Source organism: Sphaerodactylus townsendi, linkage group LG01, assembly GCF_021028975.2.
Source record: "Sphaerodactylus townsendi isolate TG3544 linkage group LG01, MPM_Stown_v2.3, whole genome shotgun sequence".
Lineage (NCBI taxonomy): Eukaryota > Metazoa > Chordata > Lepidosauria > Squamata > Sphaerodactylidae > Sphaerodactylus > Sphaerodactylus townsendi.
Genome location: NC_059425.1, coordinates 81430614 through 81443965, shown reverse-complemented (window position 1 = coordinate 81443965; position 13352 = coordinate 81430614). Strand labels below are relative to the sequence as shown.

Sequence of the window (13352 nt, the reverse complement as noted above, 5' to 3'; positions counted from 1 at the left end):
GAGACACTTCTGTGCAATCCAGTCATGACAGTCAGGGCAAGAGGTCAAAAAAGATGGGTGAAGAAAGCACTTTTCTCCCAAACAGCCCATATGCCTGAGAAGGGCAAGGATGGTATCAGCACCTATGCTGACATTGGTTGGGAGAGGGAATTATGATGGGAATCAGACATTACTTTACATACCATGCTGCTCCATCATATCAGATGCATTCAAATAAGATTTTACCCCCTTCCCCCACTCCCAGAAAATCTCTCCTGTGCAAAACAACATTTTGTTTGGGGGGAACTCCCCTTCAGGTACAAACACATCTGATACATGGGAAGACAAGCCTGACGGGACTCAGGCGAGCACTGTTTTAGAGACTGAAATAATCTCTGCCCCTCCAGCTGTACCTGCCTGGAACAAATGGTGATGACAATTTAGCAATCCCTATTAGGAGCATGAAATCAAAAACTGGAGCTGTCAAGAAGTCAATAATCAGGAAGCATTTCTGCTAGTATGCAGCAGGTGCTCACATGTATGTACTGCAGAAAGGTTTCAAATGTGGATAAGGCTGGGGCCACTTCTCCAATACTAGCAAGCTAAGCCACCTGAAAACCCAGCAGAGACTACAGCTGCTGGCAAATGAAGTGGGTACGATGGAGACAAGCGGCTTTCTTATTGTGAAAGGCAAAAGTCCTCGGAGAGTAGAGGTTGAACCAACAGCCCAAGGAAGCAGGGAGGTAGATGGGCAAATAGCAAGAGGTGGGAAGCAGCCAAACCCTCAAGAATAAGTGCCAGGCCACCCTGGAGGAGCTTGGAAGGGTGCAGGAGAAGCTTTCTGCAAATATAAAAACACCAGGATTACTTGTCACCGGGGGGAGATGATAGCCCTAGATGACCACCTGGTCTCCCTGGTTAAGAAAACTGGTTTCTGAAGATTTTTTGGCAGAAGTGGCACCCCATTACCAATTGCCATTTTGAATGACCCCTAGCTGCAGGATGGAGCCAGATTTATATTGTGGTCCACGTAGCATCCAGGAGTTGATTCACCCCACCCCCCAAGATGGGGCCATTAAACTGAACTTTTCCCATTATGAAATTGGGTCTAGAAGACCTCATTTCAACAGGCTAGATCATCCTTGCAATTGTGCAGCTTGTCTGAAAAGGAATGGTTAAACTTTTTAAATTGAATTATACAGATACATTTATGATGCCGAGATTGGTGACTGGAGGATACATACTTCATCCCTGCTCCAGGTTCGTCGGCGAGTAATTGTTGGGGGTTCAGGAAGATCTGTAGGCTGTGGTTTAGAATCGTTGGGCCGATTGTTCCCATTGGGCGCTTTAGCATTTACTACTGGAGGAATCTTCCTGAAGTTTAGACTTTCATCAAATACACGGTCAACTAGCTGAAAAATAAAAAAAGATAGTGAGAAAGTTTTATAGATATACATTACAAAGACCATCACTATAGATGTCCTCAGCTTCAAGTACAGAAGAAATCCAAATAACTGTGGTAGGTGATTTCCATGTGTATTTATGAAACAAACTTTTATTAAATTTTACCAAAGCACCTAACAATTTATATTCCAGTAATAAAAGCATTCTTGGGAGATTAAATTACTATATCCTATGACTACAAATAGTAGACTTCATAAATTATTCCAATAATGTTACTAAACTGATTTTTCTTATGTTTAACATCAGTTATATTTACTGATGCATTTCTAGGAAGCTAGAACAAAAGTATTCTTTTCAAAAGTAATTATTTTAGTTTTGATGTTAGAGAAAGAAATATCTAGTTAAAAATAAAACGAAGATGTAAGCCAACATTACCTAACTCAGAGAAAATGCATATTTACACTAGCAGAGGCTTAGAAGCATGGCTAGGAGACAGTAAAAAGAAACCAACATGAACACAGTAAAATTACACTGTAAATACGTCTGTGTCTTTTGCTATTAAATACATCCTGCTAAAAAAGGTACAACAATGTTGTCAACCAAGTCTTACACACAAGAAGTTGAAATAAATCAAGACAAAGAAAAATGAGACAGAAAACGTATTTCAGGATTGGCATTGCATTTAGCATATTAAGAAGAAGAAGAGTTTGGATTTATATCCCCCCCTTTCTCTCCTGTAAGGAGACTCAAAGGGGCTTACAAACTCCTTTCCTTTCCCCTCTCACAACAAACACCCTGTGAGGTAGGTGGGCTGAGAGAGCTCAGAAGAAATGTGTCTAGCCTAAGGTCACTCAACTGACGTGTGTTGGAGTGCACAGGCTAATCTGAATTCCCCAGATAAGCCTCCACAGCTCAAGCGGCAGAGCGGGGAATCAAACCCGTTTCCTCCGGATTAGAGTACACCTGCTCTTAACCACTACACCAGGGTTATTTTTTACTACTTTGGTTTTAGTATTCTGGAAACTGGACTCCCTGTGCAGAGAGTTGGGGTGAGTGTGAGCAGAGGAAGGAATAGATGGCAAGAAAAGATTGTCACCTTAAGGCAGATTCCACATGGGCCCAAAACAGCAGTGTGAAAACTGTGAAGAGAAAGTCACAAAGCAAGAGAAAATCACAAAGACTGGCTTGCATAGGGGCATCTGCAAATGGAAACAGGTCCTTACCCACTGTGTACCTCAGGCTCCTGGCTGGCCATGATGGACAAAATGTCACTTTAACGATAATTGCTTTTCACTTTAACGATAATTGCTTTCTGCCAGTTTTCAGCTGCCTCCTTTTCATCCTGGGGCACAGTGCCCTCAGAGCCAGGAAAACCCATCTCACTTACTTTTGGGTAAGGACGTTTCCATTTGCAAATGCCCCCTATGCCTCTGTGACTTTCTCTTGCTTTGGCCCTTCATTAGCATACTCAAATGGGGCGGAGTTTCCTGGGAGCTGCTTGGCCCCTGTACGCCTCCATTTTGCTAGATCTCCTGAAATTGTTCAGCTTAAGTTTTCCATTGCTGAAAGACAGCCTTTCAACTCTTAGGCGGATTCCGCATGGGCCACAAACAGTGGTGTGAAACTGGTGCAAAATTATTTTAACGGTGTAAAAGGGTTTACACTGTTTTCACACTGCTGTTTCTTATGTTCTTACCATAGTTTGGGATTATATTATATTGCTCCACTTTCCCTGCCATGGTGGGTTCAGAGCAGTTTACAAAATAAAATAAATAGAATAAAATTTGCACAGACATGATACATCTAATATATACAATAAATATAAAACTGGAAAAACCTAAGACGCTTAATAACTAAGGGTGGAGCAAGGCCACACGCCTCTATCCTCATAACAACATACAACCTTGGACACACTAGATAGCAGGGGAAAGGAAAGGGAGAGGGAGGAGGAACGGAGGCCAACACAGATGAACAAAAACCCTGCTGCTGTCCTCAACTGTAGCCCTGACAGAACAGCTCTGTCTTGCAGACCCTGTGGAACTGAGATAAATCCCACAGGATCCTGGTCTCATTTGACAGAGTTTTCCACCAGGTTAGAGCCAGGACTGAAAAAAACCTTGGCCCCTGTTGAGGACAGCTGGACCCTTTTTGGACCAGGGATCACCAGCAAGTTATTATTAGCAGAGCACAGTGCGCTCTGGAAGGGCATATTGAACAGCTCCGTCATCCAATTCCCTATGCAGTCTGGGGATGGGTGGTCATTCCAGGGGATCTCCAGACCCCCCTGGGAACCAGCCATCCTTCTCATGATCCCTTTAGGGCAGTGGGGGGTGGAACACTAACTGGAAGCTCATTTTCCTAATCCTGCCCCTCTTCTCCTTTGGGCTGCTTTAGCTGCCCTGCACTGCCCCTGCTCCTATTGCCCCGACTGAAGGCATGCTCTCTGTCAGAGTCCTGCTAACCTCCCTCCCCCACAGCCACAGAGGTCTGCTGCTGCAACACTTCTCCACACTGCCATGCCAGCAGCAGTCTAAACTAGCAAAAAAAAAAAAAAAAAGGCCACAATTTTCCCTGTGGCTGCGTCAGAAATCTCTCCTTAGGGGGCGGACCAGCTGCGCTGCATTACACTGTAGCTGGTTGCAGCACAATCTCAGGCCTCAGGATTGTGCAGCCCAATTACACTTCCCTCCACAAGTTGCCAACCCTGAAAACAAAAGAAAGAGCTAAGAAACAGACATAAAATGTTATGGTTAAATGAGAATGGCTGTGGCACCACAACTTTGGAACTCACTTCCCAGAGTGACTGATATCTCTCTCTGTGTCATTGTCTTCTGCCAGAGGATGAATTTCTGCAATTGGTCCTCAACTCTTAATGTATTGTTATGTGTTTGTATGTTTTTGGCAAATTCTTTTTGTGAAAGCCTTCAACAATGCTTGTTTTATATATACTTTATTTTAAATGTTTTAATATTTGCTGCCTTGGGGATCCTATTTGTGTGGAAAAGTGCCACAGAAATGTTTTACAACACACACACACACACACACACACACACACACACACACACACACACACGCACACAGAGAGAGAGAGAGAGAGAGAGAGAGAGAGAGAGAGAGAGAGAGAGAGAGAGAGAGAGAGAGAGAGAGAGAGATGTTGATTTAGTCATTTAATTTACTCTTTGGGTATTTCATGGAATTATAAAGTTGGAAGAGACCAAAAGGGCCATCAGGTCCAATCCCATGCCATGCAGGAATACACAATCAAAGCACTCCTGACATATGATCATCCAGTCTCTGTTTAAAAACCTCCAAAGAAGGAGACTCCACCACACTCTGAGGAAGTGAATTCCACTGTCCAACAACCCTGACAGTCAGAAAGTTCTTCCTAATGTTTAGGTGGACTCTGTTTTCCTGCACCTTGAATCCATTACTCTGTGTCCAAGTCTCTGAGACAGCAGAAAACAAACTTGCTCCCTCTTCGACATGACAACCCTTCAGATATTTAAACATAGGTATCATGTCCCCCTTAACTTTTGCTTCACTAGACTAAACACCCGCAACTTCCGAAGTCTCTCTTCATAGCGCATGGATTCCAGACCTTTCACCATTTTGGTTGACCTTTCACCATTTTGGTTGCCCTCCTCTGGACACGTTTCAGCTTGTCAATATCTTCCTTAAATTGCGGTTCCCAGAACTAAACACAGTACTCTAGGTGAGGTCTGACCAATACAGTGGTACAATTACTTCCCTTGATCTAGACACTATACTCTTTTTGATGCATCTCAGAATTGCATTGGCTTTCTTGCATTGCCATATCACACTGCTGACTCGTGTTCAGTTTGTGGTCCCAGATCACTTTCTTGTGGTCCCAGATTACTTTCTTGTGGTCCCAGATCACTATTTTGAATCCTGCCCCTATCCTCCAGGGTATTAGCTACCCCTCCTAATTTGGTATCATCTACAAGTTTGATTTACATGCCCTCTATTTCATTATCCAGGTTACTGAATTTCAATGGGCACTACAATATCCAGATTTGCATACAGAAACAGAACACATCATATTCGTGGAAAAACTGAGCTACAGAATGAAGCATAAGAACATAAGAACATAAGAACCAGCCAGCTGGATCAGACCAGAGTCCATCTAGTCCAGCTTTCTGCTACTCGCAGTGGCCCACCAGGTGCCATTGGGAGCTCACATGCAGGATGTGAAAGCAATGGCCTTCTGCGGCTGTTGCTCCCGAGCACCTGGACTATTAAGGCATTTGCAATCTCAGATCAAAGAGGATCAAGATTGGTAGCCATAAATTGACTTCTCCTCCATAAATCTGTCCAAGCCCCTTTTAAAGCTATCCAGGTTAGTGGCCATCACCACCTCCTGTGGCAGCATATTCCAAACACCAATCACAGGTTGCGTGAAGAAGTGTTTCCTTTTATTAGTCCTAATTCTTCCCCCCAGCATTTTCAATGGATGCCCCCTGGTTCTAGTATTGTGAGAAAGAGAGAAAAAATTATCTCTGTCAACATTTTCTACCCCATGCATAATTTTATAGACTTCAATCATATCCCCCCTCAGACGTCTCATCTCCAAACTAAAGAGTCCCAAACGCTGCAGCCTCTCCTCATAAGGAAGGTGCTCCAGTCCCTCAATCATCCTCGTTGCCCTTCTCTGCACTTTTTCTATCTCTTCAATATCCTTTTTGAGATGTGGCGACCAGAACTGGACACAGTACTCCAAGTGCGGTCCCACCACTGCTTTATATAAGGGCATGACAATCTTTGCAGTTTTATTCTCAATTCCTTTCCTAATGATCCCCAGCATAGAGTTTGCCTTTTTCACAGCTGCCATGCATTGAGTTGACATTCCCATGGAACTATCAAATAAGATGCCCAAATCCCTTTCCTGGTCTGTGACTGATAGCACTGACCCCTGTAGCGTGTATGTGAAGTTTGGATTTTTTGCCCCTATGTGCATCACTTTACATTTTGCTACATTGAACTGCATTTGCCATTTCTTAGCCCACTCACCTAATTTATCAAGGTCCGCTTGGAGCTCTTCACAATCCTTTGTGGTTCTCACCACACTACATAATTTGGTATCATCTGCAAACTTGGCCACCACGCTACCCACCCCTACTTCCAGGTCATTTATGAATAGGTTAAAGAGCACTGGTCCCAAAACAGATCCTTGGGGGACACCACTCCTTACATCTCTCCATTGTGAGAATTTCCCATTTACACCCACTCTTTGCTTCCTGTTTCTCAACCAGTTTGCTTCCTGTTTCTCAACCAGCAATATTAATATTGGCAATATACCAGGGAGAGGAATGTATTTGCTTGCTCTAAGCTATTTAAAAGCAAAAATTTGTAACATTAAAGGGAATCTAAGAGCACTAACTACCGTTTTTCACATTATACTTTATATATATATGTGTCTATAAACACATCTCTTCACTGGGCAGGGCAGATACCACTCATATGCTTCTGGAGTTGTAGACAAAAATAAGCAAATCACCTTATGTTTAACAAAAAAAATTGATCAGAGTCTGTTCATACTATAACTGTCCTTGTGTTGACATTTCTAAGAAATGTGTTCAAGGACTGCTGGAGTTAAAGTTTTGGCCAATATACAATATACACATAAAACCAAAGAAAGAGAATGCTGAAATTTATGCAAACAGGAGTAAAATTATGCCAAATTAAATCATGCCAAAAGGATGAAGGAAAAGAATTAAAGAAAAGGAAGAACCTTATGCATTTCTCCATGAAGATCTCCTACCTCTTCTCTAGTGTCTATGGCAGAGCCAGGGGTGGTGGCAGCAGTGCTTACTGTGGTACTGGGAGCAGTGCCTGATGAAGTCACCGAATCTATCTCTCCTGCTACATCATTGATTTCCCGTGCGATCAGAGCCAGGTCCTGACTGATCCTATTAGCAATTGAAACAGTGCAGTTGGTTGAAATAGATAATGTGCGGAAACATAAAGCTCTAAATTGTGGTTTTCAAGTGGAAACATGCCACAGTTTTCAGTCGTTATTGTTAAGAGCATATCATAGGTACTAGAAGTTATGGTTAGGTTGCTCCATCAGTTACAGTCTGTGCCCTTCACAACTTGAAAATCCTATACTACTTCTGCAATATCTGTATAAGTATGTCTCCACATATTTAATAAGTAAAATCCATGGTTATATAGGATTAATTGTATAGTTTTGACTATGGAACAATTGCGCTTCCCACCTTTGTCAGTAATTTCAATAATTAGTCAGAAGAATCATCCAGCTTCTGTACCATACAAAATTAATTCTATCAAGGGTATCAAGCTGTAGCCTATGTGTTCATCCAGTTCCTTCATGTTAATCTAGTGTTTACTAACAAGTTGTAAAATATGGTCGCAAGGAAAATAAAAATTCTGTCAGTAACTTTCTGAAGACCTATTTTTTACTTATACAAATTATTCTGCAGATGGCACTTGAGACTCCAGGAAATGGAACCTTAACGTTTTGACAGTATATACACCACTGTCAGTTTTGTTGATAGTAGCCAAGTATTAAAAATGTACCCACAATTATCAGTGTAACACAGATTTGCTATGAGCTTTGCTGTATTCTGATTGAACATACACATTTTGAAGAACCCTCGCCATACCAATAGCCTGCTCCTCAATTAACTTATAATGCTTAAATACATTCTTATATTACAGACTTTGAAGAAACTATTAAGATTGTATTTCAGAATTTCTCCAAATTTATGGAACACAAACAATAGTCTTCTAGCACCTTAAAAATAGCAGTATCTGGGATTTTCAAACATATTAAAATTTGTATAGCTGCAAATGGAAATGGCATATATTCAACATAAAGAAGTATAATAGGAATTATATTGGTACAGGAGAATGGCTTCTTACTTACCTTACCAACATATTTTGAAAGAATTTCCTTAAATACCTACAACAAATTTTGATCACATAGGAACCGTATATATCAGAATTAAAAAAAATAAAATACTGATTTAAATAACTGAACATACAGAAGACCAAAAATTTTGCCCTTGCCTGTAAACTGAAAGTCCTTTCTTGCCATTTGCAGCAGGCCCTAATTAAATGAAAGTCCCACCCCCCCTCATCCCTACAAAATTGAACTCCTACATTCACAAAAATGAGTTTTGAGGTCATGCATTTTCTCCTTGCTGTACCCCTCACTCTGAATGTCAAGGTAAAACTAATGAGTAGATTCCATTTATGCTCATGTCTGGTTGCCTACCATGAGGTGCAGAGGACAGGGAAGAATATGCAGTCTTCCCTAGATCTCATGGTATGAATGAAGACAAATATCATCCAAATATGTCTTTTATGTACAGTCATATCCATTATGTACATGCATGTGTGATGTAATCTCAAAACATACATCTTTAAAAGAACCTCTTTTGAAGCCTAACAGACCTTCCTTCTCTACGTTCAATGCATGCAATCAACATTCTATGATCTCTGGACAAAACGATTCTTTACAGAGGGTAACACTCTGATAGCATTATACAAAAGTTGAACAGAAGCAGTATTGCACAGTCTGTATTTGGGAACGCTGCATTACTATCTTTTTGTTTTAGTAAATCCAGCTAGCAATTCTGAGGTATTCTGACAAAAAATTATCTAGATAAACTCAATTATATTGCTTAATGAGTTTGGGTTGAGTGTGTGCGCCTTTTTCCTAGCGAAGAAAGCATTCCTTGAAAACCAACCTTGCTATTTCTTCTCGATGAGCAGTCCAATCGCGGATGTAGTCTTCTTGTTCCTTTATTCTATGTTTGAAGATATTGCTAGCTTGGGTTGGAGTTCCAATGCTCTGCAATCGAGTAGTTTTCAGGGCTGGAGAAGTACGTAGACGGGCATGTTTAGGAGAGTTACGGTTTGATCCAAATTCATCTTCTGAGGTGGAAGCATAATCTGTAGGAAAGCGCCTCCATCTTGAATTTACTAAATTAGTTTAATTATTAAAAAAAAATTATTATGGTATCATTTGCAAGAAAGAATAACATTATGTTTTTAGAAACAATCACCATGACACATCACAGTTGCTTACATCAAAATCTCAAAAATATTTTACAAAAGTGTTGGTGTACTAAAGCTTAAAAAGAAAGCTACTGTAACTGGTTAAATAAATAAATAAGGATTAACAAAATGTGAAAAACATGCTTTTTGTACAATGATGAGTTAACAAGTCAGGAATGCTGTTTGTCTAAAACAAGGTATCTTAAAACAAGGCTCAATTATTATCTTTTTCAAGTCAGTACTTTTTCTGCCAATTTTGCCCAACATCCAAAAAGCTCAACTGTACAAGAAACAACATAAGAAAATATGTACTATGAGTAAAATAAAGTTCTTGTAACAGAAAATGAATCAGTAGTTCATCTTATTTGAAATTCATCTTAGAAACATCAAGTAATATCTGTGATTATATCTGTGATTATAAAAGCAGAATGGATACATTAATGCTGTATTATGCCATCTTCTTATGGACTGCAGCAGCACCACAATTGGCAACAAGCAAAACATTTAATCACCAGTCAACTGAGGGCTGATGGAATACTTGCTTTTTGCTTTTTTTTTTTTGAAAAAAGGACGACCAGACTAATAAGAGCACAGGGCCTGGGAACCATAACAGCACTTGAACAACCTCATGGAACTCATTGCAAACACCAACTGTTTTTGTTAAACAGTGCTGGCTGAAGGTCAGTATAGATTATGGATTAGTATTTGATTCATGGAATTATTTTAAACAATTATGTTTAAAACTTTCTGCTGAGGTTGGTTAAGTGCACAGATGTTGTTTTTGGAAATCTGTATCCAAACAAGTATACTTCTTCATAAATCATTAAAATGTTAACTGCAATTTGGATTATAATGTGATAATGGATGATTTAGTTTCCTTTAAATATAAAAGAAGACTGCAAACTTAGAATACAGCTGTATTACGCTGCTTAGTCAGATAACGACAGAAAAGCTTTTTTCAAATTTTCTACCAAGTTTACTTCGGAATTTTAGGAGATAAGTGTTATCTTTCAGGTTTCAAATTAATTTTTGTTCTCACTGTTAGGACTGACCAGTTGAGTGAGCAGAAAAAGCACTGTAAAGCATGCAAAAATCCATGAGTGAGTAACTTAGGACCAAAGGCTATTTATGAATTGGACCCAATGGCTGAAAATATATTTTTCTTTGAACTCAAAATTTTGTTTGTGTTCAGGTTGTTTAAAGATACAACTTTTTTAAAAAAATCTTACCATTTAGAGCTAGACTCCAACTCTGCATTGTACAAGATGCACATTTAAAGAAAAAACTTTTTAAAGAACAAATATTTATGAGTGAAATTTTAGAAACAGAAATGTGATTTCTAGTACTCTACCACTGTAAGTTTCAACTGCAGGATCTGGGTCTGGGAGAAGATGCTTTATCTCTGTGTACAAAATATTTGTTTATTGTGTTAATGAAGAGAAAGAGATTAAAAGTATTTGTTTAAAATAATCTGCTGATAAAATTTAGTCATTACTTTTCCCCTCTACACTTGTTTTTAATTGGTGGTAGTAATCCCAATTAATTGAATTGATTTGCTAGAGCTAATTTAGAAAACCATTTGTAGAACTATACCACAGTGAGGAGATACACAAATTATTTTAACTTTTAGAAGTTTTCTAAGTTTTTTGCACAAGTGAGGGATTCATATATATCTTCTTGAATTTTTAACCTTTTAAACTACTTTTCAGTTTCATTTTGTTTATAATTAAAAGTTATTTATTATGTAGCCATTACTGAAAAATAAGGCTATATTGCTTCATTCCATCCAGTTCTCATTTGAAGTACTGGAACATATAAGATAACAGCAGAACCACTACAAAGAAGAAAAAGACTGAATCATGTGCTATCTTTTCCAGTCTTCAAATGGCTATGCTTAAAACACCAATTGACATTCCCTAGCAATTTCTTCATTTTTTTTAAAAAAGGTCATCCAGCAGATAATCGATTAATGCTTCACTAAACAATTTTTAACATGCTGAGATTTAGAGTAAGATTTAAGATCCCCCTGCTTTAAGATGGTTCAGTAATTAAGAATTACTTCTACTTTTCACTCTATTAAAGATACATACGTTGAAACATTACTCAGAGAAAAATTTCAAGCAGGAAACCTTTGGATTCTTATACATTTCTTCACAGACTTATCACTGCAGACAGAAAATAACTGATCTAGGTTGTACCAGCCCTGATCCTCTCTCAGCTCTCTAAGCTTTGAGAGAAATAATAAGAAATTTCTAATTATGAGGTCAGGCAGAAATGAGGTCAGTCATGAGTAACAGGAGTGTACAGGTCCCTATGATGCACTTGATACATGTAATCCTGTAATATATGAATTGGGTGTTGCAGGAAAAATCCATGTTGCTCAATTTACGCATTATAGGATTGCACGTATCAGGTACACTGATCTAGAAATTAGATTTCTGCTCATGGTGACAATGAAAGGGGGTCATGTTAGAGTTAAAAGAGTCGTACTGCTTTAAGATATTTTTTTCTCAGCAAATAGGTAAACAGCCAAACATACAGTGATTCACCTTGCATAAGGCAGCGCTATTTGTTCTAGAGAGTGCTGCCACTAATTTCTATGTTGTGTCACAATCATCTTGGGATTTTTTGACTATCCCTTTTTAGAATATCTCACAAATTCTCATCCATGGTCAGGACCCAATATTATAGCTCAACTAGTGTTCTTGTTTCTATTTTATTTCTTATTTTTGGAATATGCAAAAATAAATGAAGGCTTTTAAACAATATGGAGCAGGAAGAAACAGCAAATTCAAATACCTGGCATTTTCTGCCTCATATGCCTCACTATGTCATCTGAAGCAGAACTCCCACCTCTCAGTGTGAGAGATGTAAAAGATAAATGTATTGATACAATTTTAGACATGTTTAAGATTGGTAATGTGTTCCATTGTAGAAGAGAGTAAGAACACAGAAAACACAGGGACATAGATTTTTATGGGGTGGGTTAAGGGGGGGCGAGACCACGCAGCCACCTGCCCTCAGGGGCATGACCACACCTCCCCAAGCCCTGCCCTGGCTTCAGTGCCCCGGCCTCAGTGCCCCAGCCTCAGTGCTCCCCAAGCCCCACCCCGGCCTCAGTGCTCTCTGAGGCCAGGACGGCAGACTCCCCTGCCCCCCCCACTGGCTGGGCTCCCAGCTGGCACCCCCTTCTGCCCTCCCCTCCAGGCAGAGACATAGCCAAGGAAAATGGAGCCCAGTGCAAAATCTGAGTTTTGAGCTCCCCCCCCATGGGTGGCCGCTGCGATGCTGGAATCCACCCCCAAACAGCATCACTTTGAATGTTGTTTAAACTAGGGAGCCCAGATTCTCCTTTTAAATTCACCTTAAAGGGAGAATCTGGGGTCCCCAGTTTAAACAACATTCAAAGTGATGCTGTTTTGGGATGGATTATCCCCCACCCTGAAACAGCATCACTTTCAATGTTTAAACTGGGGACAGATTCTCCCTTTAAATCCATGCCAAAGGAGGTGGATTTAAAAGGAGAATCTGGGGAAATTGGGGTGTGCCTGCTGTCAGGGGTGCAATTGTTAAGCTAGCAGAACCGAAGTTTCAGGGTATCTTTAGGAGAGTCTCCTGATGATACCACCCAGGTTTGGTGAAGTTTGGTTCAGGGGGTCCAAAGTTATGGACCTCAAAGATGTAGCCCCCATCTTCTATTAGCTCCCATTGGAATCAATGGGGGATGAGGCACCCCCTTTGGGAGTCTATAACTTTGGACCCCCTGAACCAAACCTCACAAAACCTGGGTGGCATCATCAGGAGAGTCTCCCCCAAAATCCCTGAAATTCTGGTGCTGCTAGCCTAGAAACTGTGTCCCTGCAGTCCAAAAACTGAAAAAACACTTAAAAATACAAAAAACCCCACACAAACGGGAGCGGAGCTTC

The 13352-nt window shown here is 40.1% G+C and overlaps 1 protein-coding gene across 11 annotated transcripts in view; it reads right to left on the bottom strand.

Moving 5' to 3' along the window:
• CEP170 (centrosomal protein 170) overlaps nt 1-13352 on the bottom strand; it is a 121303-nt gene that overhangs the window by 14326 nt on the left and 93625 nt on the right. For 7 of the 11 annotated variants that reach the window (XM_048485207.1, XM_048485198.1, XM_048485258.1 and 4 more), the window contains 3 exons: nt 9117-9351; nt 7133-7310; nt 1224-1391 (listed from right to left, as the gene is read on the bottom strand). In XM_048485207.1, coding sequence (XP_048341164.1) covers nt 1224-1391; nt 7133-7310; nt 9117-9351 — 581 coding nt within the window. Of the gene's footprint in view, nt 1-1223; nt 1392-7132; nt 7311-9116; nt 9352-9404; nt 10829-13352 lie in introns of those variants that run through there. The other 4 variants (XM_048485225.1, XM_048485234.1, XM_048485245.1 and 1 more) reach the window with 4 other exon arrangements.